General features: G+C 48.3%; 1 protein-coding gene across 1 annotated transcript in view; it reads right to left on the reverse strand.

The window, feature by feature from the left end:
- SHISA6 (shisa family member 6) overlaps positions 1–23,332 on the reverse strand; it is a 277,042-nt gene that overhangs the window by 134,468 nt on the left and 119,242 nt on the right. The window contains exon 3 of the mRNA XM_047709207.1: positions 12,562–12,657. Coding sequence (XP_047565163.1) covers positions 12,562–12,657 — 96 coding nt within the window. The remainder of the gene's footprint in view (positions 1–12,561; positions 12,658–23,332) is intronic.

The following is a 23,332-nucleotide window of genomic DNA, read 5'->3' on the forward strand; positions in this document are numbered from 1 at the left end:
CAGCATTTTCTCTAAGATTGAAACAAAGCAAGGATGCCTTGAATCCCCCCTAGTACTCAACACTGTACTGGTGATATTAAGCCAATACGGTCAGACAAGATGAATCAATCAGAGGCATAAGGGTAAAGGAGAAGCAATATTACCTCTGACTGCATATGATAGGATCATATAACTGAAATGCTAATGACAAAAATAAACAATGCAATAAATCACTAAGGTAGAAGAATATATAATTAACACACAAAATCAATGGCCTTCATGTACATGAATGTAGTCAGGCAGAGATCGTGAAGGTAGAGAAACCCCAGTTACAAACAGACCAAGGGGTTCAACGACTTAGAAATAAACCTGGTAACATCTGATGTTGGACCAGGAAAAATGTTTTTCTTTTGTTGGAAAGGATGTTAGTGGTGCTTTGAAATATAAAGTATAGACTAGGTAACGGTCTTCGATCAACGTTAATCTTCTGTTTTGATAATCATACCATGGATATGTCAAAGAATGTTTTTGATTTTAGGAATTACATACTTAAGTATGAAGAGTTAGGGACATCGTATCTTCAATTTACTCCCAAATACTTTTAAAAACCTATATAAGGGCACCTGGGAGGCTTACTCTGTTAAGTGTCTGCCTTTGGCTCAGGTCACAATCTCAGGGTCCTGGGATCGAGCCCCACGTTGGGCTCTCTGGGGAGTCTGTGTCTCCCCTTCCCTCTCCCTCTGTGCTCTTTCTCACTCTAACTCTCTTTCAAATAAATAAATGAAATCTTTTTAAAACAATAAAAACAAAATGTATATGATTGCAGTTGTAAAGAGTACTGTGATACAGAAAAATGAAGAGATATCAATGTTCACAGAGGTACAGGGGTTAGAGTACAGCTCTGGAGAGGACTTGGGTCATAAGAAACTGCCCACCTTGTGTTTCAGCCCACACACACACAGGTCCGGGAACATCAGGACTAGAAGGCATACTGTAGAAACGTTTACAGGTAGCAAGATGCAGAGCCAGAGAAGTGAAGGAATTTTCACAGGAGCACATTCACCTGTAACAACTCAGGGCTCTTGACTTCAGTTTAGTGTAATTTCAATTCACCCATCCATCCATCCATCCGTCCATCCATCCATCCATCCATCCATCCACTTATTCATTCATTCACAATATCCACTGAACATCAACTACATGTGTGAGACGTGGGGAACACATGGTAGACATCTTCAGACATGTGCCTCCTCACGTGGTTAGTGGCAAAGACAGGTATCGGGCAAGGAATCATGCAAATTAAAAGTAACTAAAGAGTATGGGAAAGGAAACGTAGAGTGAACTCGGAAAATATAATGGAAGGTCTAGGTCCATGCGAAGGCCAAGAAGACTAACTTGTAGAAGGGAGAGTCAAGCCAAGACCGGAACCATGAGTAGATTGGTGTGATAAGGACCATAGGGGAAGAACTTCCAGACAGAAAGAACAGACTGTGCAAAGGCCCTAGAGTGGGAAGAACAGGCAGGAGCCCAATATTGATGAGAGTTCAGTGAACAGCAGTACTCAGAAACGAAACATTCTTGGCCTCGCGTGCCTACCTGTTTGCTTTGCTCCTGAGTCACGCTGTCAACAGAGGGACAGAGGAAGGAAGAAAGAGGATATGCCATTGCCATTTAATAGTTTTGAACTCAGTATTTATTTATTTAAGAGAAGGAGCAAGTAGGAGTGGGCAGAGGAAGAGGGAAAAAGAGAATCTCAAGCAGATTCCATGCCCATCGCAGAGCCCAATGCTGGGCTCCATCCCACGACCCTGAGATCCCGACCCGAGCCGAAACCACGAGTCAGACGCTCAACAGACTGAGCCACCCAGGTGGCCCTGAACTCAATATTTTTATGATGCACAAGTGCCATTCTGACGCGTTAGGGTGAATATTTAAGACTCTGGTTCCAGGAGAGAGCCTTTGAGCTTTTATAAAGCAAAGAGCGACAAGAGGTCTAAGCTTCAGGTGAGGTTAGGTATATTTAGGATTAAATTAGGTTAGAATAAGATCAGTCTGGCTGCTCAGCAGAGGACAAGATGTGGGGGGCAAGCATGGAACGCCATCTGGGAGGCCTTTGAGAGCTATCTAAGTGGGAAGGGAGGGAGTCATGGACTGGGATGCTGGGATAAGAAGGGAGCACACAGGGGCCCCTGGGAGGCTCAGTCGGTAAAGCACCCAATTTCCGATTTCGGCTCAGGTCATGATTTCACCATTTGTGGAATCGAGCCCCATGTGGGGCTCCTCACTGCCTGCAGAGTCTGCTTCAGATTCTCCCTCTCCCTCTGCCCCTCCCCCAGCTTGAGCGCTCTCTCACTCTCTCAAAATAAGTAAAACCTTAAAAAGAGAAATCAAGGGCTCAAGCAGCAAGCAAGGTCAGGAGACCAGAGTGAGCAAGGTCACGAGGCCAGAGTGGAATGGAGTGGAAGTGCACATGGATGGGAGTGGTGAGGCAGGAGAGGTCCCAAGAATAGCTTGCAAGGCTCTACTTGAGCCCACAAGGAGCCGGGGGGGCCACCGGCTGGGAGCCCCTTGCCTTCATCTGCACAAACGTTAAGTTTCTGTGGAATCTGCCCCGATTCAATCAGGGCGTGGCTAGTGTCCATATTCCTGTTGAATGGACACAAGGCTTGGGCATCTGGGTTCAACTGCTCTCAGCGGAAAAACCAGAACCATTACGCTCCCCCAGAATGACTCTCCAGGGCAAAAGTGAAAAGATTCATTGGAAAGCGGATGTGAGAGCAAGCGTCTGACATCCATCCTATTTAAGGAATGAATCCTTTATAAGCTCTTGGCCCCCATGAACCCAATGGCTCATGCACACGTTGTTACAGGAAAAGATGTTGCTTCAGGTATGAACCACGAATCATCTAATGTGAACCTCGGGGAGGGGGGTGGGAAATCACCTCCTTCTAGCCTGAGGCACATCTTCCTTCAGGTACCACAGAGCGTGGGCAGGGGACTGGGCCACTCTGGGAATATTTGGGGACGTTCCAAGTCAAAGGTCTCCTGTGGGAGGAGGCTGGGTGCCTGACTCCACACCGTAGTTCACATCAGGAGGTGTTTCCTCCTGAGATGACCCCAGGGTATCGGAGAACAAGGGGCCTTACAAACCTTCCAGGCCCCATCTTCCTCAAGGAAACAGGCCTGACATGGGGAGACTTTCCAGACTGTAAGTCAGAAAACCTATGGGTATGGGGGTAGTGGAGTCTCCATGGGGCACTGGCTCCGTGAGCCCACCGGATTGTCTCAGCTCTGCAGTCCGGTGCTCCATGATGGACATGCAGGGTGGATGCTGGCTGTGGGGGAAATAGAGGCAGGAAGTTGACCCTAAGTTTGCCGTGCCCATTTCTGCCCAGGGAGTCTGCTTCACACAGGGGCCTGCTTGGTACATTGTGGTTTTGCTTAATTTATTAAGCAAGATATTATTTATTTTTTTTTTTTTTGAGAGAGAGAGCACATGATTGAGGGGAGGGGCAGAGGAAGAGAATCTCAAGCAGACTCCATGCTGAGCACAGAGCCCGATGCAGGGCTTGATCCCACAACCCTAAGATCGTGACCTGAGCCAAAATCAAGAGTCAGATGCTTAACTGACTGAGCTTCCCAGGTGTCCCTTGCTTACATTTTATTCTTTTTTAAAAAATTTTATTTATTTATTTGACACACACACACACACACACACAGATCACAAGTAGGAGGAGAGGCAGGCAGAGAGAGAGAAAGAGAGAGAGAGAGAGGAGGAAGCAGGCTCCTCGCTGAGCAGAGAGCCCGATGCGGGGCTTGATCCCAGGACCCTGGGATCATGACCTGAGCTGAAGGCAGAGGCTTTAACCCGCTGAGCCACCCAGGCACCCCCTTACATTTTATTCTTAAAGGCAGAAGAGTAGAACGCAGCAGGAGAAGACAGGCGGTGATACCTGGCTGGAAATCTGACCTCAGCCTGTGTTTTGCTCCCCTTGGTCCTGGCAGGATTTAGGACACTGACTCCAACCCACCTTTCCAGGGTCATTTCCAGCTGCCCCCCACACAGGTGTCCCAGGGTCTCTATCACTTCCTCATACCCCGCAAAAGGGGTCCTATGCCCTGTCATACTGGTGTTTCCATCTCTGTGCCTTTATCCTCAACCTGCAATGCCGACCCTGCCCCACTCTTGGCTTGTCACATCCTTCCTGCCCTGCAAGGACCATTCCAACTCCCATCTCCTGTAGAAGCCCATTTAGGACTCCTCCACTCAGAGAAAAGGTTTTCCTCCTTTAAGTCCCCGCATCCTCCTCTCCCCCACACTCTTCTTGGGATATGTTTTACGGCACTTCCCTTGTGTTTGACAGGGATGGTACTTCCGGAAGCCGGGCACTATTTTACTCGTCTTTGCTCAACGCATAATTAAGTTTCATGGAGATAGACAAAGCCCCGTGATTCTGATATGTGGGACAGGTTGCTCAAGTCTTAGGACGTCTTTTTGCATCACCATCCAGAGCTCAGAAATTCCCCTTAGGGAGGAATTCTCTCCCTCCCCAGCTGCAGGACACCCCGGCTTCCCCCATGAAGCAGAGGCTTCATGGCAAGAAGAGTCTCAGAAATGGAAGTGACCTTGAAGACCCTCAAGAGGACGGCACTTGAACTTGAAACTCCTTGAGGGTGGTGCTGCTCAGACTTTTATGTGCGTACGAATCACCTGGAGGTCTTGCTGACATTGCAGGTGTAGTAGGTTCAAGGTCTGTGTTTCTAACTAGCTCCTAGCAGATGCCAGCGCCTGTAGCCTTAGCCTTAACCCTTGGAGAGTAAGACTTCAGCATTTGAAGCCACGGATAATATGAAGACCTCCCATTGCTTGAGCTCAGTGCTCTGGTGCCTATCATCTCATAGGATCTCCACGTAGCGTCCCATGAGGCAGCTAGCACTATTAACCTTATCTTATAGATGAATGTCACAGAGGTCAAGGTCACAGGGCTAGCAGGCGTGGGGAGAGCCGGGAGTTAAATGAGCCTGTCTGACCCCAGAGGCCCTCTTCTTCTCACCACACTCCTTCTTCCAACATTATTTAAGGAGGAAAGTTTGCATCACCACCTGGAGGTCAGTAAGACTGAGGCTGGCCCCGTGATGCCAGGCAGGAAGGGCTGGCATGTCATTATCCTGCCACATCCATCATCTGCACAGAAGCTGAGTCACAGAATTCTATGGTTATGTTCCAGAGAGCGGTAGTGCCCCAGAGAACTGAGATCATCAGTTTTCTGTCCCACTTCGGGGCCAATGAGAAATCCTGGCCACAGACGCCCGCTGGTGTAGGGATGACGGCACTCCCAGCACCTTCCTGGGCCTGACAGCCCCACAGCTTCACTCTCAGGGTTCCTGAGACTCTTGGCATTGAGCAGCAGAGAATGAGGGAAAGCCAACGCCAAGGGCTGGCTCCTAAGAAGGGGAGATTCCCAAGTTGGATGACCAGTCATTGCTAAGACCAGTGCCAAGAAGACGATGCACCAGCCACAAACTTGCACCTGGGGCCAACGTGGGTCATGGGTCATGGCAAGAGGAAACTCCAATCTGGCACCAGCAAGCAAGTAGAAAGCAAGCAAAACATGGCCCAGAGCTGCTAGACCTCTGGCTGAGCACGTCAGCCTCTGGGAAAACCCAAGAACTTGATCCTCTATCCTCTCCCAGTTGGGACTTCAAGGACATTTGGGGTGCTCCGAGTTTCCTTTTGGAAACCTCCCTTCCTGCCTGAGTGGAAAAGGAGTCAGGAGCTATGTTTCCCTGGTTTCAATGTACCAACAAGACCTCTCTCTTGCCTTGCTGCTGGAGACTATGGGACATCCTCCTCTTCTGAGCAGAACACCCAAGGACCCTACAAGTGAGTTGGCATTTCCCATGGAAATTTCCCAGTGCATCCTGAACCCCTGGCCTTGTGTCACCTCTCCCCTCTTTACACCAGCCCAGCGGCCTGTCCCACTGGACTATCCCAGCATCCCATGTGGGCCAATGGTAGAAGGCCCGCAGGCAAGCATTAATGGGGACTTTTTTCTCAACACCATGATTTCCCAAGGTAACGTGAGCTTGATGATGGCTTGGATGCCCCAACACCCATCAGTGTCTGCTTTCAACCCAACCACTGCCCTTAGAACAAGGAGAACCCAAGAGGATGGTCAGTTTGTAGATGGACACCCTCAATGCCTCCGAGTGGGTCTCCCAATGCCAAGGAGGGTGGTTCTACCTTAGAAGTGGGCCATTGGACGCCTCAAGAAGTTGGCTCTGGTGGGCACCATGCTCCACAAGGTCCATCTGCAAGGTTCAACTGCTACCCAAATGAACCTAGCTGAAGATGGTCCTCAGTAAGACTGAGGAAGGACACAGCGCCCTTTCTTCCCCTTCCCGAGATGGGGAGGGATCATGGATGTTCCTGTCAGCAGGACCTATGTAGGAAAGGGGGCTCTGTGGAAGAGCTGCTTTTAAGCAAAATGGCTGACCTCACACATGGAAGTATCCAATTGGGAACCCCGTGAGGTATGGTACTGGGTTTCGTTCTGCCTTGGTCTCTTCTTGTTTGAACAGCAGTAATTCTGAGCCATGGATTCACCAGGTGGGCATGGAATTCACTGGCCATGCAGACCCGTCTTTACTTTGACGCAGTCAGCTTGAGCCAATCAACCACTGGGCGAGGTTGATGCCATTCTAACAAATGCCACCGAATAAGGCTGAGCACACGGAGTCAAAGCCCAGTTCTTGGTATTAGCCCTGAATCAGGAGTGAACAGAAACAGGCAGAGAGTAAACAAAGGAGCTGCCCCGTGACGCAGAGCAGAATGATCTGCAGACAGCTCAGATCTATGGTGCCCTCAGCCCAGAACCCAAGAACTCCGCCCTGCTCCGCTCCCACTTCTTCCCGCCCACCTTGGCCTATGGAGAAAGTACGGGAAGGAATGTTCCCAGGTGGCCTGGGCTTCTCAGAGGCCAATCTCAGGCAAGCCAGACCCAGCTTTCCCTGTCTCTTGCTGTACTTCCCAGTTCTCCGTTGCCATGGAGACCAGATGCCTTCTGAGCTCTGTGCTTTATCTGGAGTCCAGCCTTGGAACACCTTGGCTTAGGGAAAGCCCACTCACTCCCCTGGCTCCCAGAGTGGGAAAATAATAAAGATTTCTTTTGCCATGATGGTTTGGGGGTCCCCTCACCACAATCCACAGGATGGTTTGAAGGCTACTACTCAAACCCAGGTGCGGGGGTTGTGGCCTGCCCCCCTTCTTTCTTTTCTAGAGTTGAAGACCTCATCTCGAACCCTGGGTACCACAGGGTTCCACAGGGTGCCACAGCCGTGGCAGCCCCCAGGGTGGGCTGTTTATGGTTGTGCGGGGCCTGAGGAAGTGGAAGCAAGACCCTCACCTCCGTGTTCACTGGCTCCTCCCTTTTATTCAGACCCATTCCCACGTTATCCTTTGGACCCCATCATGACCCAAAGGTCTGCCGCCTCTTACACTCTATTTCAGCCACCACACTGACCCCAAGGCTCTGTCCTCACTTTCCCCTACCCTGATTCCTTGTAGAACATGTACCTGGACTCATCACTGGCTAACACCTGTAGGCTTTCTGCATGTTAGGACCCATCCCCGGCTTCGTCCCCTGCTCAAGGGACAGGTGCCAGCAGCCCAGCCCTGGTCCCTCTGGATCGCTGCTCCTTGTCCTTAGATCTGGGGACTTGAGCAGGTGGGATGCTGTCCCTGCCCCTCATTGCTGAGCCTCCTGAACTAGCATCGGGATGGCCACATGCAGCTCTGATCTCAGCAACCTCCTCAGATGCCCCTCGTTCATCTGCAGGGAGCCCGGACTCTCCTGCCTTGGCTTCTGCCTCAGACCCCACGGAGAGTCTGGCTGGGCAGCAGGGATGGACAGAGCCAGCCTGGTCCCTGGGTAGCATCATTCAGACAGAATGAGGCAATCCATCCCCTCGAGTTCTGTCTGCAGGCTCTGGAACGGTCCTCCAGGGCGGCAGCTTCCTCCATTCTGGCCTCGTCTCTATCTCCCGGCTGATCTCAGGGAAGTCCTGAGGCCTAGGAGCACCCGTGGCTGTGCAGAGGCCAGCCCCAGGCAGCGGCATCCTGGGTGTAAGTCTCTGGGCCCCAGATGGGTGTGGAAGATGCTCTGAAGCCACCAGGGCTGGACTTGCTCATATGTTCTCATTAGGGTGACCAGGTGTCCCCGTTTGCCTGGGACTGAGGGGCTGCTCAGGAAGCAGCCTTTCATGTGCTGAAACTGGAACATTGGGGACAAACAGGGTTGGAAGACCACCCTCTCCCTCGCTCACAGATGATGACCTTGCTTCTCCAAATCACTGAGCACCGATGGCATATGCCCACCTGCATGTACCTGGGGCCTTGTACTTTGCCTTCCATCAGTGGGGGATTTCTTGGGTGGGTTTTGCTCCTGGTGGAGATCCACCATCTCCATGGTGGATCCCATCAGCTCTTGCCTACCGAGGACACCACTTCTGAACCCCCTGCCCCCACCCCCACCCCACCCTGCATCATCAATTTCCCCTTCTCTGCTGGACCATTCCTACCAGCGAGCAAATACACTGGGGCTTCTCCCATCTTAAAACAAAACAAAACACAACTCTCTTTACATCACTCTCCCTTCCGGGTCCTGCCCTCATTCCTACTCTGCATCACATTAGCCCTCTAAAGGGTTTCTGTACCTGCAGTCCAGTCCTCTTCTCCCATTCCCTTATTTTAAAGATCTTTTGTAGCAAAATGGGGCTGACAAGGGCTCTCCCACGGGGTCGTTGTAAAGGTGAAAATAAGATGGCACGTGTCAAAATGCTGGTACATAGTAAATGCTCAGCAAATAGGAGGCTTTATCACTGGGTTTCCATTGTGGCAGCCTGGGGGATGCTCTGGTTCCCTCAAGGCTACTCTGGGGCCCTACGTGGGGGGCCTGGGTGGGTAATCCTGTCTAATGAATAGAGAAAACGATGTAGGGGGACCTTGGTTTAAACTCATGGTCAGTCTGGTCAACATCTTCCTCGGCCTTGACTTCCATTTACCCTTGAAGGCAGACTCATGGCTACATGGCATCCTAGGCTAAAACACGGAGTTTCCTAACAGGATAAAGATGGAACCGGGGGCTTTGGTGGTTACGAAGCCCCCCTCAAAGGTCAGAATTCCGGTTCTTTCAATGTCTCACCTTTGCAATCCCAAGAGCCAAAAACACCCCCTTGTTTATTAGGGTTTGTCTTGGAAGGTTTAATTACCTGTGCACCGTGGATCTCATTCTAAAGCATCCTCACCCCCAGCTCTGCATTCGCACGAGCCAACACCAAAGCCGGGATGCCCATCTCTCCCCATGATGCCTCTGGGGCCTTTGAAAGGACAGCCAGGGCTGGCTACATCCCAGTATCTGAAGAAGTTGCCACCACCATCTAGAACAGGGACCGTTATTGTGATTTTTCAGATAGTCAGAGTCTTCTAGGAATACATGTGAAAATCAGGGATGCAGGCTAGCAGGGCAATGGTATGACCTTCTAAAGCAGGAGCCGGTCCCCCATCAGTTCTGAGTGTCATGGTGGGGCCAAGCAGTAGTCCCCAGAAGGCCTAATGCCAATGTAGGAAGAAGAGAAAAACTGGGAATAAAGGAAAAGGTACCCAACAGACAGGGGAGGTAAAGGAAAGAAACAAACAGAGAAGGAAAAGGAAAGGCATGAAACACACAGAATGAGCAAAGGCCCCATGTTCGATGCCCCTGAGGGGTGCCCTGCCCATGGCATATTTCCAGGGGGCCGCTCTTGCTTCTAGGTACCACTCAGAGCTGAACTTGGGTTGCACTGAAGGAAGGGAGGATGGAGCTGAGCCCTTTCCCAGAGATCCAGGCTGTGCAGGGAGAAAGATTCTGATATCAGAAGGAGAGTCCCGTTTCCAAAGCTCCTCTCCCAGCCCCAGTCTCCTGGCTCATGGAACTTTAGTTATTATCTCAAGAGGAAAAGCCACACCAGGTACATTCCTGGAGGAGAGAGGAGGTTTCAGAGGCCTTGAGAGGAAGGGAAGGATAAAAAGGACCTGGTGAGGGTGGTGTCTGGTGCAGGGGGCTGGGAGTCGGGCCAGGCACACTCAGGACGGCTGCAGGAAGCACAGACAAGCTAATATCAGGGAACTCAGCAGCAGCCACAGCAAAGCCCCATACCCATGGTGGGGTAGAGCTGCCCGGATGACAGTGACCCAAAGGATGAACAGGGATAGAGAATCGTCTTTATGTTGCTCTGATAGGGGTCTATCTAGTTCTTTCTGAAGCAGCCTAGTGTCCACCACCTGATAAATCCACGATCTGGCTCCCCTCTGGTTTGGGTCCCGTGTCCTCCTCTTCTCATCCTTTTCTACCCTGCTTTATTCACACTAGCCCTCCTCCTACTTCTCGGCACCACAAGAAAGCTTCCACCTTGGGGCTGCCCTCCTGTTGCCTCTGCCTGGGATGCGGGTCTCTGCCCAATTACCACCTCATCCAATCTGCCCTTCCTGACAAGGCCGGCTCCCAGCCGAGCATTCCCATCCTTGCACCTGCTGGAGGTCTTCCCCTTGCTCCCATTGTCGAGAATTCATTTTGTCTGCTTTCCCCCAGTGGAATAGGAGTTTCACAGAAGCAGATCCCATTTTGTTTACTTCTGAATATTGCTGAGTGCCAGGCAGGCCTCGTGAAATATTTGTTGAATGACTGTATGAACCTAAAGCTGTCACCATTATAATCTACATAGGGAGTTCTTTAGATTGAACTCTTTGGTGTTTCATGTTGGACCACCTGCACCGGGTAGGGGCAAGGGTGGGAAATTACTGGGGTTGAGAAGGCTTGGTAAGAGCTGTCATGTTTTCTGGAAAAATTTGGATCCGTTGCTCTGCCCCATGGCTGTAGGAGTGGGGTAGCCAATCTCCAAGATGGCCCCCAGGGATCCCTGGCCCCTGATATTCCTGTTCTTGCGTAACTCCCTCCCATCTGGAATCAAGCTGACTTGTGTCACCAGTAAGATATGGAGCAAATGACAGTGTGTCGCCAACAGGCTTGGTCATAAAAGACACTCGATTTCTCTCTTTCTTTTCCTTGGATCACCCACTCTGGGGAAGCCCAACCACCATGCTGTGAGGACACGCAATAGAACATTGTGGGGGCGGGGGAGGGGAACGCAGGCTTCCTGCCAACAGCCAGCACACTGGGCGCCAACAATCTTGGAAGCCGGTCCTCCGCCACAGTCAAGACTTCAGATGACACAGCCCTTGCTGCAATGTTGACTGGAACTTCATGAGAGACCCCAACCCAGAAGCATTCAGCTCAGCTGCTCCTGAATTCCCGACCTGCTGAAACTATGCGAGATCATACATTTGTTTGGTATTGTTTTAAAATGCGACATTTTAGGTCTGTGTAATTTGTTGCATAGCGCGAGGTAATCATCGCAGAGCACGTGACGTGGGGGCGGGCCGTCCTAAGCTTCGAGCCATATGAGGATGACTAAGATTGTGTCTTTCGCTGGTTCACCAGGTCACCCAACTCCCCTTCTGGTCCCAATTTGATTCTGCAACTTCGCATAGCCACAAATGCCACCTGTATCCTCAATAAACTTTATTTAGACACAAAGAGACATAACAGAAAATACATACACAGATACAGATATTATATGTATATATATATATATTTTTTTTCTCTATAGGATGAACAAACATCACATAGGGAATTTAAAAAGTAGTTGGCATGGAATGTAAGAAAAAATCGCAAAGTTCCTTGGTCGCTCACACTGAAAACAGACATGTAATTCAGAGGCAGACAGGGATTAGAGCATCCCTACAACAGAATTCACAGTTGGTCTATAACAATACACAGGTGTTAGGAAGGGTAAACAACAGAGGAGTCGGGGATCCGGTTCCTCTTGATAGGACAGAATGCTCACAACACTAGGAAGACTCTGTTTAAACAAAAGACAGAATGGAGGATTCCACACCCCCCTCCCCATCCCGCACAGATGCTGGGCAAGCTGTCAGCTAGGACACAAAGCAGCTCTGCAGAAAAGCCATCTTGAGGCTTCAAGGTCTGTGTAACCTCTACCTTTGGGTCCACACTGTAGAGAGTTTATACAGACACACTTAGGACACTGAAACTCTCCAACATGCGCGCTGGCTCTGAAACCCAGAGTATAGAGTGTTGACATCAGTTTATAAAATGTGGCTTTCAAACGGAAAAGGGGTAAGAGCCAAGAGGAGAACACACCTTTTGCAAATGGTGCCCCGTCCGCTGGCAGTTTCCCACCATGCTGCCTGTGGTCCCTCCCGCAGGGGCCCTGGCCTCTGGGTCCCGCTCCTCGCCGGGGCCGGGGGGCGAGAGGGATGTCTCTGTCACATCTACAGACCCTCTAACATCCCACCTGTGACCTCTCAGAAGCCACGTACGTCACCAGGACTGGCTGCCGTGGCACCACCCCTTGCTTTTCCCTGTCTCGGACCAGCCTCTGGGCTCTACATCGTCTTTGCGTTTCAGAGCGGGGCTCCCTAGGCAACCTGTGTGTTTTAGTAAAAAATGGTTTCCACTGTACCCTTCGTGTGTCCTCTTCCTAACGTGACAAATCCAGAGGAGATGAAGTTATGGAGATCGGGTCCTCCACTTCGGTAAGCATCCTTCCCATAATGTCCTGCAAGAAGACGGGGCAGAGTTATCTGAAGACTCGTAGCAGCAAAAATAAGGCAGGAGCTGGAACTCCCACTCATCCCGCCAGAGTGAGGCCATCAGTGGCAAATCAGCAGCTGAGGCAGGAGGTAGAGCCGTCAAGAAAAAATATATATATTATTTTATAAACACATATAATATATGTTACAAATATATACACTGTATATATAAAAAGTATATATATCAAGTAGATATACATATTTATATATATATGTATGTATATATATACTTGCACAACAAAGACAAAAGTTCTGGAAAGGATACATAGAAAGCAGAAGGAAAAGGGGTACACGGGGCTTGATTTTGGCATTTCTGACCGAGCACAACAGAATATTGGTATATTTGCCCCTTCCCCCCATCCTGTCCATTGTCCCAGCTTCTTCCGTGTTGCCTTACTCATTTGTTTTCTTTCTTTCCAGAGCACGAGGCCTGGCTCCGTCTGGCTGAGGATGCCCCCTCTATGTGCCTGTTTAAGAGTACCACCATATCCCAGGGAACTAGAGCCTGGTGGCTTAGGAGAGATCCAGTCAGCCGAAGGGGGCGGGCAGAATGGTGGCTGTAAAACAGTGGCAAAATCTTCACTGCTTTCCCCTGCTGACTTTCCACAATAAGATGTTATTCTTTGTCCGCCTAATGTAGCCGTCTACCCACAGGGCTTGTCTGGGGAAAGGTGAGGATGGGCGAGGAGCTTGGGAGAAGAAATTCAAAGAGAAGGAGAGTAATATTCTGCTTCTGACATTCGAAATGGGACTTCACAAAGCTCTGGAAATACGGCTGTGGTAAAGAAAAAGGACTCTGTAAATGCCATCCTGAGGCACAGACACAGGAAACTGGAGAAAAGCGTATTTTTGTTGTGTTCCTATAAGAGCGCACTGAAAACTACTTAGAAGTAAGTGTGTGGACTTATGCAGAAAGAAGGTGAAGTTAAAAAGTGGACAGAAAACGGGTTGCCCTTGTGGCACAGTCGACTGAGTGTCCAACACTTGGTTTCAGCTCAGGTCACGATCACAAGGTCTTGAGATTGAGCCCCACTTCAGGCTCCACGCTGGACGTGGACACTGCCTGAGATTCTCTCTCTCTCCCCGCTGCCCCTCCACCCCCTCTCCCCCTTTAAGAAAAAAAAGTGGACAGAAAATGCTATATTATGTTTGATCACAATGCTATAAAGTCACACCAGAGTATTAGAAATAAATAAAGAAGATTAAAAGAAAACACCATCCAACTACAAGTGAAAACACTGCCGACCACCTTCAGATAACTAGAACTCATGCCTTATTTCTTCTCTCCTTTCAGTGCTTCTGTATTTTACAAGATTTTTTCCTTACTAAGTATGTCTTTTTTATAATATAAATAAGTAAAATAAACAGCTAATAAAAAAATGTATAGTATATGTAAAGACAACACAAATTACATTTTTTCTTAACAAGGCGTCCTCTGCATTGGTAGATCTCAACACAGGTGCATGCTGGAACCATCTAGAAGCTTTAAAAAATGCACATGTCCAGACAAAACTCCGGGGATTCTGATTCTGTTGATCGGGGTCTGAGCTTAGGGGATGCTATTTCTAAAGAGCTCTCTAGCTGATTCTAATGTGCCAACCAGAAAAGAAAACCATTGCCCTAGGGTAAATGGAGAGAAAACCTAGGTTCAGTTTATTCAGGTGGGTTCAAGGAACATCTGTTGGACCCTCGGGGGTGCTTGGACCACCCACGATCTAATAAGTTTTGGGCTCCAGAGTCCTCCCTTTCTTCCCTCCCAGTTCCTTTCTCCTTCTCCCACATCAAGAGTCCTCAAACCTGAGTGTGCATCAGAAAAACCAGGAGGGCATGTTAAAACGGATTGCTGGGCCCCCTCCCAGAGTTGGGACCAGGGCTCAAGACTCTGCATTTCTATCGAGTCACTGGTGATGCTGCTGCTGTCCGGTCCAGGGACCAAACTCTTGTCCTAGCACATGAGGAACTCAAGAGAATTCTGCCACCATTTCTGTCGTGCCTTCCACTCTGGAAGAGATACTCATTCCTCAGGGCTCACAGCCTTCCACAAGCAGCTCTCGGACTATAAAATACTGCGGTCATGACCCAGAATTTGACAGAACAGAATTATTGGAGCTAAGCAGCATCTGCCCGGATCTCAAGCCATGTTAGAACTCCAGAAACCGCCTCTAGGACCTGGAGAAAAGCATCTTTATCGGGGATGAAGGGGTTGGGGGAAAGGGTGTGTGGAAGGGTGAGCAGCAGGGAGAGAGGGACCCCTGCCCTGTAACGTGGTCACTTCCTCCCCACCCCACCCCCAACCGCGGCCAGGCAGGAGAAGGAAGTCACAGTTCAGAACTGTCATAAATTCGGACCTCATTAATTCAGAACCTGCAAGGCTTCCTGCGGAACTGGGGCTGGTTTATTTTTGTGCTCTTTTATAAATAAAATTTTTGATAAACAAATCAATACCGAGGAAGATGGAGAATAAACAGTGCCTGTGCTACTTACAAATCATTCTTATCTGTCAGCTGGAACAAGGTCCCTCGGGACTGAGCATTGCCCTGGTGCCTTGGGGCTCTGCTTTGTTTCACGAACAACACCAGTTTTCTGATCACCTACTATGCGCCAGGCAGAGAGACAGAGCCTCTGAATGTACAACCTAAGGGTTGGCTGTTTTTTTTTTTTTTTTTTTTTTTTTTTTTTTTGGACATCATAGTAGTGGACATTTTCTAACATAATGCAGTTTAACAGAGATTTTTCACATGTATTATTATCTTAAAATTTTAATTGCAACTGCATACGCTTATTGTCTATTATATTACAATGCTGCCATTTACCGATGGAGAAATGGAAGCCAGGGGAAGATGACTGAGCCAATGGTAGTTTTCAGTTCCTCTCACTCCAAACCGTGTCTCCCTTCCATCATTGGCTCCACGAACTTCCCACAAGAGCCTTGTGAAAAGGTCACATTCCCCAACTTAACGGAGCTAGTCAGCAGTAAATCCCCAAGCCCTGCCATCTTCGTACCTCACCCCATGGTCTGAATGGTCACAAGAATGCAGTTGTGACTCTTCTCCAGCAGTTGAACCCAGTAGAAATGCCACCTTGGGAGTGGTCTGCCTGGAGGTGAGTAAGTTCATAGAAGCTGGAGCCCTGGTGGGTCAAGCTTCAACACCAAGGCCCTGAGTTGAGTAAAGGTAAGATATGCCAAGGGGTCAAGACCAAGAGCAGGTGGCGGGAATAAAGAATTCTATGCCCAGATCGGCTTGGAAAATATTGAGTTCCATGACATGAAAAGGAAGCACGAACACCAAGTCTAGCTTCCTGTTAATGAGCACCCACCTCTCTAGGAAGCACATAACATTTTTCAAAGGCATCTTTGAAGACACTTGTTGGGATAGCTGCCCGAGACGTTGAGTGGGAGAAGGCAGGGTGACAGCGTCAGCTCCTGTGGGAGCTGAGGTCCTCACTCTTGAGCGCTCACTGGATGGCTGGGCCCCGGCCTCATGGTTCCTGATGTCCTAGGTCAGAGGTCAGTTCCACGTCTGACAAGTTCCCAGGTGACACCGCTGAGGGCCACAGGTCCAGGGACCACCCTTTAAGAACCACTGTGTCAGAACAACTGACAGGTCCCTCTTGAGCTGGATCCAGGGCCAATGCTAGGAGGTCAAGGTCCAGGAGGATTCACATTCTCCATGCCCTCTGAGAGGCAGGGTCTCACATGAGCAAGGACAGCATGATGAAAAGAATGATCGGTCAAAGCAAAGCCCTGAGCAGGTGGGTGGGGCAAACAGCGGGAGTCAATGTCTCTTCTCTGCCACAGTGATGCGTGCAGTCCACAGTTGGACAGATGTGTGATAACGAGGGGTATCACAGAACTCTTTAGACATAACACAAAGAACCAGCCCTTCTCCATCTGGCAGCCACCACCCTAAGTCTATGCCTTTCTGCCTGCCCAGGTCACAGTATGGGCACATGCACAGCCGCGTCCAGGAATGAGGTAGGGTTCAGGTTGCAAAGGGGCACCTGCCACCAATTGCTGAACTCCAACAGTGAAAAGCAGCATCTGGGTGCATTCTGGACCCTTAATTTTACCACTGCTCTCTCACCGTCACCGGCATCCAGATGTCCAAAGTCATGGGGAGAGCACTGAGGTTCAAGTTCAATGCCTACCTCCCTCCTTCCCTGGTCAGGAGGCACTGAAAGCTAAAGAAAGGTCTGAGACTGAGTTCCTGAATTCAGAAGAGGGCTGGTGGCTCTGATAAGGCAGAAAGTCTGAGAGGCTACAGGGCAAGTTTCTCTGGAAAAGAGATTTGCTGCAAGAAAGAGGAGGGGGAAAGGAGGTACTACCTGAACATGATGTCAGTTGAGATGTAAGGGCAGTTTGTAACTGTGAAATTAGATCAAGAACCAAGGGAAGGAAAGAAACTGACCAGGATGGTTGGCCTGGGTTGCAGACACGGCCAACAGAGTGTGTCCTGAAGGAAATCAGTGCAGTAAATCCCAACAAGAGAGATGTGGTGGGCACTGGGTGGGGGAAGAGGACAAAGAGACAGCAACGATGGGAGAGAAGGGACAGAGAGGACGATTCTAGGCGTTTCCATTAATTTCCAACAGTATTCCCAGAAGAGACACAGAAGGGATAATTCAGAAGCAATGATTAAAAGTTAATAGATTTTGGGTTTTTTTTCCTGAGCAGATGGGAAGACTTCAGTCTTCAGATCCAAAGACAAAAGGCAAGATCAAGCATCAGCATGTCTTAGAAGGGACCAAAATCTAGATATATTCTGGTGAAATGCCTTCTAAAAATATATAGGAAATAAATAAATTCATCAGTTAATTAAATTTAAAAATAAAAGAAAATTCCATCATCATAAAACACTTTAAAAAGTGAGGGAGGGGAAGCAAAGCAAACTTTTGAAGAATTTAAGGCTTTGAGAATAATGCAAAGTTTGCTAATATTTTTGAGTAGAGATGTTTTGATTCCATTCCTTCAAAACTCATTGAAAATACTGCAAAGAAAGAAGAAGAGAAAAAGAGTTCCACAGGCAGAAAAAAACAAAAGACTTTTCATTTAGTAGAAGTAGAACAAAAGGAAAATACACATACAGAAATTTAAAAAAAATACACATGGAAATCAGTTCAAAGGGGACTAAAGACCTAAGTGTGAAAAGCCAAACCTTAAAAGAAAAGAAGTGAGCCATCTGTTCATGACTTCAGAGAGGAAAGGATTTTGAAACGAGGAGCAAGGCATAGACTAGAGAGGAAGCCAGTGAGTGTATTTTAAACATAAGGCGCCAAAAGCCATCACAAAACTGCAAGTCAAAGGCTCAAAAACATGTATTTACATTCACATCCAAGACCCATAAAGAGCTTCAAATTAATGAGAAGGTAAAAGAACTTGACAGAAAGCATGGGCCAAAGAGATGAACAAGCAAATCGTAGCAGAGAAGACCCAAAGGGCTGATTCACATAAAGTCATGTTCCCTCTTGCAAGTAACCAGGGAAATTCAAATTAAAGCCATAATGAGAAATCATTTCATACCCAGCAGACTGGGAGGAGTGAAAATGCCTGATGCCATGGACATGGGTAAATAGTAATGAGAATCCTTGCACGCTTCTGCTGGGAGTGTAAATTGGTACAACCACTTTGGAAATTTGCAGACACATGCATGGTAGAAACAGCAAGCTCCCTTCGGTAGATAAATTGTCACACATGTGCATAAGGAGATACGCACGAGCATGTTCATAGTGAGTATTGTTTGTAATAAGGAAATGGAGAAGGCTCCATCTTCCTACCAAGAGAACAAGCGATCAATAATGTCATACTCATATGATGTAATCCTATACTACAGTCCAAATGGAATGAACCAGAGCTCTAAGTAGCAACATGGAGGATAGTCTGTTATAATGCTGAGTATACTAAGCAAAGCGAGGAAAAACAGGATGCCATCATCTAGACAGTTATAAAACAGGCAATACAACCCTGTATATTGTTTCAGGATACAAGCAAATGTAGTGTTAATACAAGTACAAAGAGATTCAGGGAAATGATAGATACTTCAAACAGATACTTCTAGAGGTAGGGAGTGCAATGTAACTGAGGAGGAAGAGTAGATGAGGTGCTTCTGTGTTTTATTTCCTATGCTGGATAGCTGGGGACGTCATTCACAGTTAAATAATTACTTTATTATGGATAGATGGAGTGATGGATGGGTGGAGAGATGGATGGATGGAGGGATGGAGGGATAGATGGATGGATGGAGATGGATGGATGGAAGGATGGATGGATGGAGGGATGGATGGATGGAGAGATGGATAGATGGAGAGATGAATGGATTGGGGGATGGGTGGATAAAAAGATATATGGATGGATGAAGGGATGGAGCGATAGATAGATGGATAGGTAGATGAATGGATGGGTGGATGGATGGATGGATGGGTGGATGGATGGATGGATGCATGGATGGACAGAGAGACGGATAGATGAATAAATGGATGGATAGCTAGTTTTTAGTTAAGAAACTGTGACCCAAATATTTTATTCACTGCCAAACTGTCCCTCAAGAATAAAGGCAGCAAAGAGTCTCCAGTTTTAAGAACTCAAAGACTAAAATACCCTTGAGTTCTTCTTGGGGGAGGGGCGAGGGGCCCCATGACGAAATCCATTAAGCAAGGAATAAAACGACAGAACTTCAAAAATCACAGACAGACTTATTTTCTTCAAGCGGTACCCATATCCCAAAATTCATCAAGTAAAGATCGGTAAATCAGGTTACACATTTGCAACATTTAGCCAGTTGGCTTTCTTGGCAGAAAGACAGTTAGGTGGTAGGTACCGGACTTGCCCTGGAAAACCTGGTAGGCCAACAGGGTGATGAAAGTATGTTACGGCGATGAAATAAAACCAAAAGTAGCTTCCGTGGTCAGAGGAGCAGCTCTCCCTCTTTAGAGCCTGCTTGAAATTCACAGCATGCACTCTGAACAGACAGGGAGCTGGTCTATGAAAAGCCAGAATAGTGCTAGGGCCGCTCCGCAGACACTTGCCTGCTAAACTTTCAGTGGAAAAATGTGACAGAGACAGAAATCCAAATGCATGGTAAACCCTGGGAAAATATTTTCAATACACGTGAGAAAGGACCTTTCCTTAGTTCACGTCCATGACACTCATTAATATCAATAATAATAAAGCCCTAGAAAAAGTGAATAGGGAATGTGTGAATAGGTCATTATAACCCCCAGAAAGAAAAAAAAGACAGGGTTTTTTTGGAAGGCCAGGAGATACATGAAAAATACGATTAACCTTGAGTCACAATTAAGGAAATGCAGGTCAAAATTTTAAGGACCTTTCCAAAAAAAAAAAAAAAAAAAAGAAAGAAAGAAAAAAAAGAATCGATTTTGAGGTGTGGGGGTGGCTTAGTCAGGTAAGCATCTTGGACTTGTGGTTTTGGCTCAGGTCATGGTCTCAGGGATATGAGATCGAACCCTGCGTCAGGCTCCACATCGGGCTCAGTGGGGAGTCTGCTTGAGATTCTCTCTCTCCCTCTCCCACTGCTCCTCCCGCTCCCCACACTCTCTCTTTCTATAAATAAATAAATCTTCTGAAAAATAAAACCTAATCAATTTGGCAAAAACTTAAGCCTTCCATGACACCCAGCGCCAGGAGGATGGGCTCTTTCGTTGTGACTGGTAGAAAGAGTAGAAATTAGTGGTGCCTATTTGGAGGACAAGCTTTTGACCTGGCATTCTCCCCGCTAGGAATCTGCCCCACATATATGCCTTCGAGTCCTCCCATAATATATGAGCCAGGCCAGACCATGTGGCCTTGACTGCAGCAGTTTCTGGGAACGGGAAGCTAAGAAAACCAGGATCAATGAATTTGTGGACCATCATATAAGCATTACAAAGATGAGGTTGGATGTATGTGCAGATGTAGGAAGATCTCCAAGACCAAATTAAAAGAAGAAGAAGAAGAAGAAGCAAGATGCAGGGCAACGTTTCACAGTAGGATCTTTTGATACAAACAAGAATGAAAACAATATAGAGAGGACATGTAGAGACCCACTGAGAGTAGGATGGTTGCTATGAAAGATATATTTTTTTTCTGCAAGTTATTATGCCCACAAACTACTAAAAGGTCCTTTCCTTTGGGGAAAGGTCCAGGGGGGAATTGGAAGGGCGGTGTTGGCCTTGGAGTTTGATTACTTTCTCTACTGTCTGAACTTTCTATACATGTCTATGTGTTATTTTTTATTTTTGTACTATTTACAGAGTTCATCTGGGATTATGGAGTGGGATCGTGGGCCATACTTCGTTTTTGTCTTTGTACTTCTTTATGTGGGGGGAAAAACTCTAATAAATGTCATTTTATCGAAAGCAGTACAAAGGCCAGGAAATGAGAGGGGCCACTTCTCCTTGTGTAAATGACAAGGCATTTATCAAACACGGATTCTAATACCCACCTGGCGGGAGGGTGGCGAGGATTAGATGAGATCCCAGGTACTGATCGTTTTGCCTAATACTCCATTCCAGGAAACCTCAATAAATGGGAGCTGCTATTCACATCAAGACTACAGTCTTTTTGGGTGACTGGGTGTCTCAGTGGGTTAAAGCCTCTGCCTTTGGCTCAGGTCACGATCTCGGGGTCCTGAGATGGAGCCCCGAGTCGGGTTTTCAGCTCAGAAGGGAGCCTGCTTCCCAGAACCTCTCTCTCTGCCCCTGCCTCTCTGCCTACTTGTGATCTCTCTCTGTCAAATAAATAAATAAAATCTTAAAAAAAAAAAAAAAAGACTAGTCTTTCCTCTTTTCCATGCGGTGAACTCTGTGGGGTCTTCTTCCTGCGCATCTGCCCCAAGCTGACCTCGGGCCAGAAAGAGCTAAGAACAGAAGGAGATGGATAGAGCTTGGACTTTGCTATCTTGCCTGAGGGCTCTTTCCCAGAGAAACCCCAAAGCTCCTTCCAGTTCCCAAGAGTTCACACCCGTGTCTACACAAAGGGGAGGGGGCCGGGAGCCAGGACAGCCTGGCTTCCTCCATGTAGTTACATTTTGCTAAGTGAACGAGGCCGCTCTGGGCGGACTGAGCCAGTTTACCTCTGTAAACAGAGGTAAACAGGGGGCAGGCCAGGTCTCACTGCAGACTGCACTGACAATGAATGTTTACTAGTCAAAAACTCTCGAGAGAGCAGCTACTGGGAATGCTTTATTTTAACGTGTCAATTCCAGTCCTCACACAAGCAAGTGCACGGGGACTGTCTCCTCCAGAGTCTGGGGAGTTAGCAGGGCTGTCGTTGAGTACTGTGGCAATGTCGCACATCTGCCCTCTGGTATCTCCCCTCTGCATACTCGGCAGCTGGGAGACCTGGCATCTGGGAGACCTGGGTATGGTTGCCAGGTGTGGAGCCCACCTGGTGAAGGCCATGGGTCCCCGGCTGTGAGGGCTCAGGATCAGCAGTCCCACACTGAACCAACACTCTCCCATGATGAAGGAAATATGGACCCAGAGCGGATGAGGAGACACATTCTCAAGGTCACACAGGTTGATGGTTTTGGATACCATACCGAACCCTCAACTCTTGACTTTCAAGATGGCGCTCTTCACCCTATCGTTTCGCTTGAGGAAAGTAGAAGGGTTCCCATCTGGGAGATCAGGATCACAGGCAGGGTGAGATGGGGAGCACAACCTAGAGGACATCTCGATAACCATCCCACTGCGGGGGGCCAATCCTCCAGAAAGTCATTCCTAAACCAATCTCTTTCAATTCAAGTTAATATCCCTGAACCATCAGTTTTGTTGATGTGGATTGAAGAAAACTGGTACTTTGTGTTTGAAACCACAACAAACAAACAAAAATATGAAGATGTCCTCTATAAAGGTCTCCAGCTGTGGCCAAGGGCAAGCTCTAGGTCAACTCTATCCCCTGCAAGAGAGGAACTCTGCTGTGGTCTCCTTTCTCTCACACAAGCTTTGCGGTAAGATTTCTTGTTTCAGAAAGCATTACAAGGCTCAGAAATAAAAGTCTGAAAACCACACCTCTGGTGCATCCTAATTATTTACCAAGGGGACGAAGGAGAGGATTACTTGATGGTGACATTAATCTTCAGAGATTTGGAGAGGGCTAAACCCTCCTCCTTTCCCCCGCCCCCGCCCCCAGCCACTGAGACATAATCAGGGAATGTTCCAACTGAAGGACTTCTCAAGGGCACCTTCTCTAGCCTCAAAATTTGCAGACGAGGAAACTGGAGCCGGGGAGGGAAAACAGACAGCCCAAGGTCACTGGCTGCCAGCTGTGACCTCACTCTGCGTCTTCCCACATCAGAGCCTTGCCGAATGCACCAAGCAGCCCACAGTCTCCCCTGTGCCCCAGGAAACGGTGCAGAGGTTGGTTTCTATTTCAGGGGACCCCAGCGCGCCATTTATTTTCTCCTCAGATGCGCTGGCTGTAATCCCCTTGGAAAGATGCCCAGAGTCTAACCAAATCCCCATCACTGACTGCGATCCCCGTTTCGGTTCTGGTTCATTCCTGAGAGCGGGACCCTGGCCAAGAGTCCTGAGGAAAATCTGAGTGGAAGGGAGGCTGGAGGTGCTCTCCACAGTGAGGGAAGACTTTCCTTGGCCCCCAAGTCTGAGGACATTAGGGCAGGGGACCGTTAAGGAAATCTCCCC

The sequence above is a fragment of the Lutra lutra genome, chromosome 16, assembly GCF_902655055.1.
Source record: "Lutra lutra chromosome 16, mLutLut1.2, whole genome shotgun sequence".
Taxonomy (NCBI): domain Eukaryota; kingdom Metazoa; phylum Chordata; class Mammalia; order Carnivora; family Mustelidae; genus Lutra; species Lutra lutra.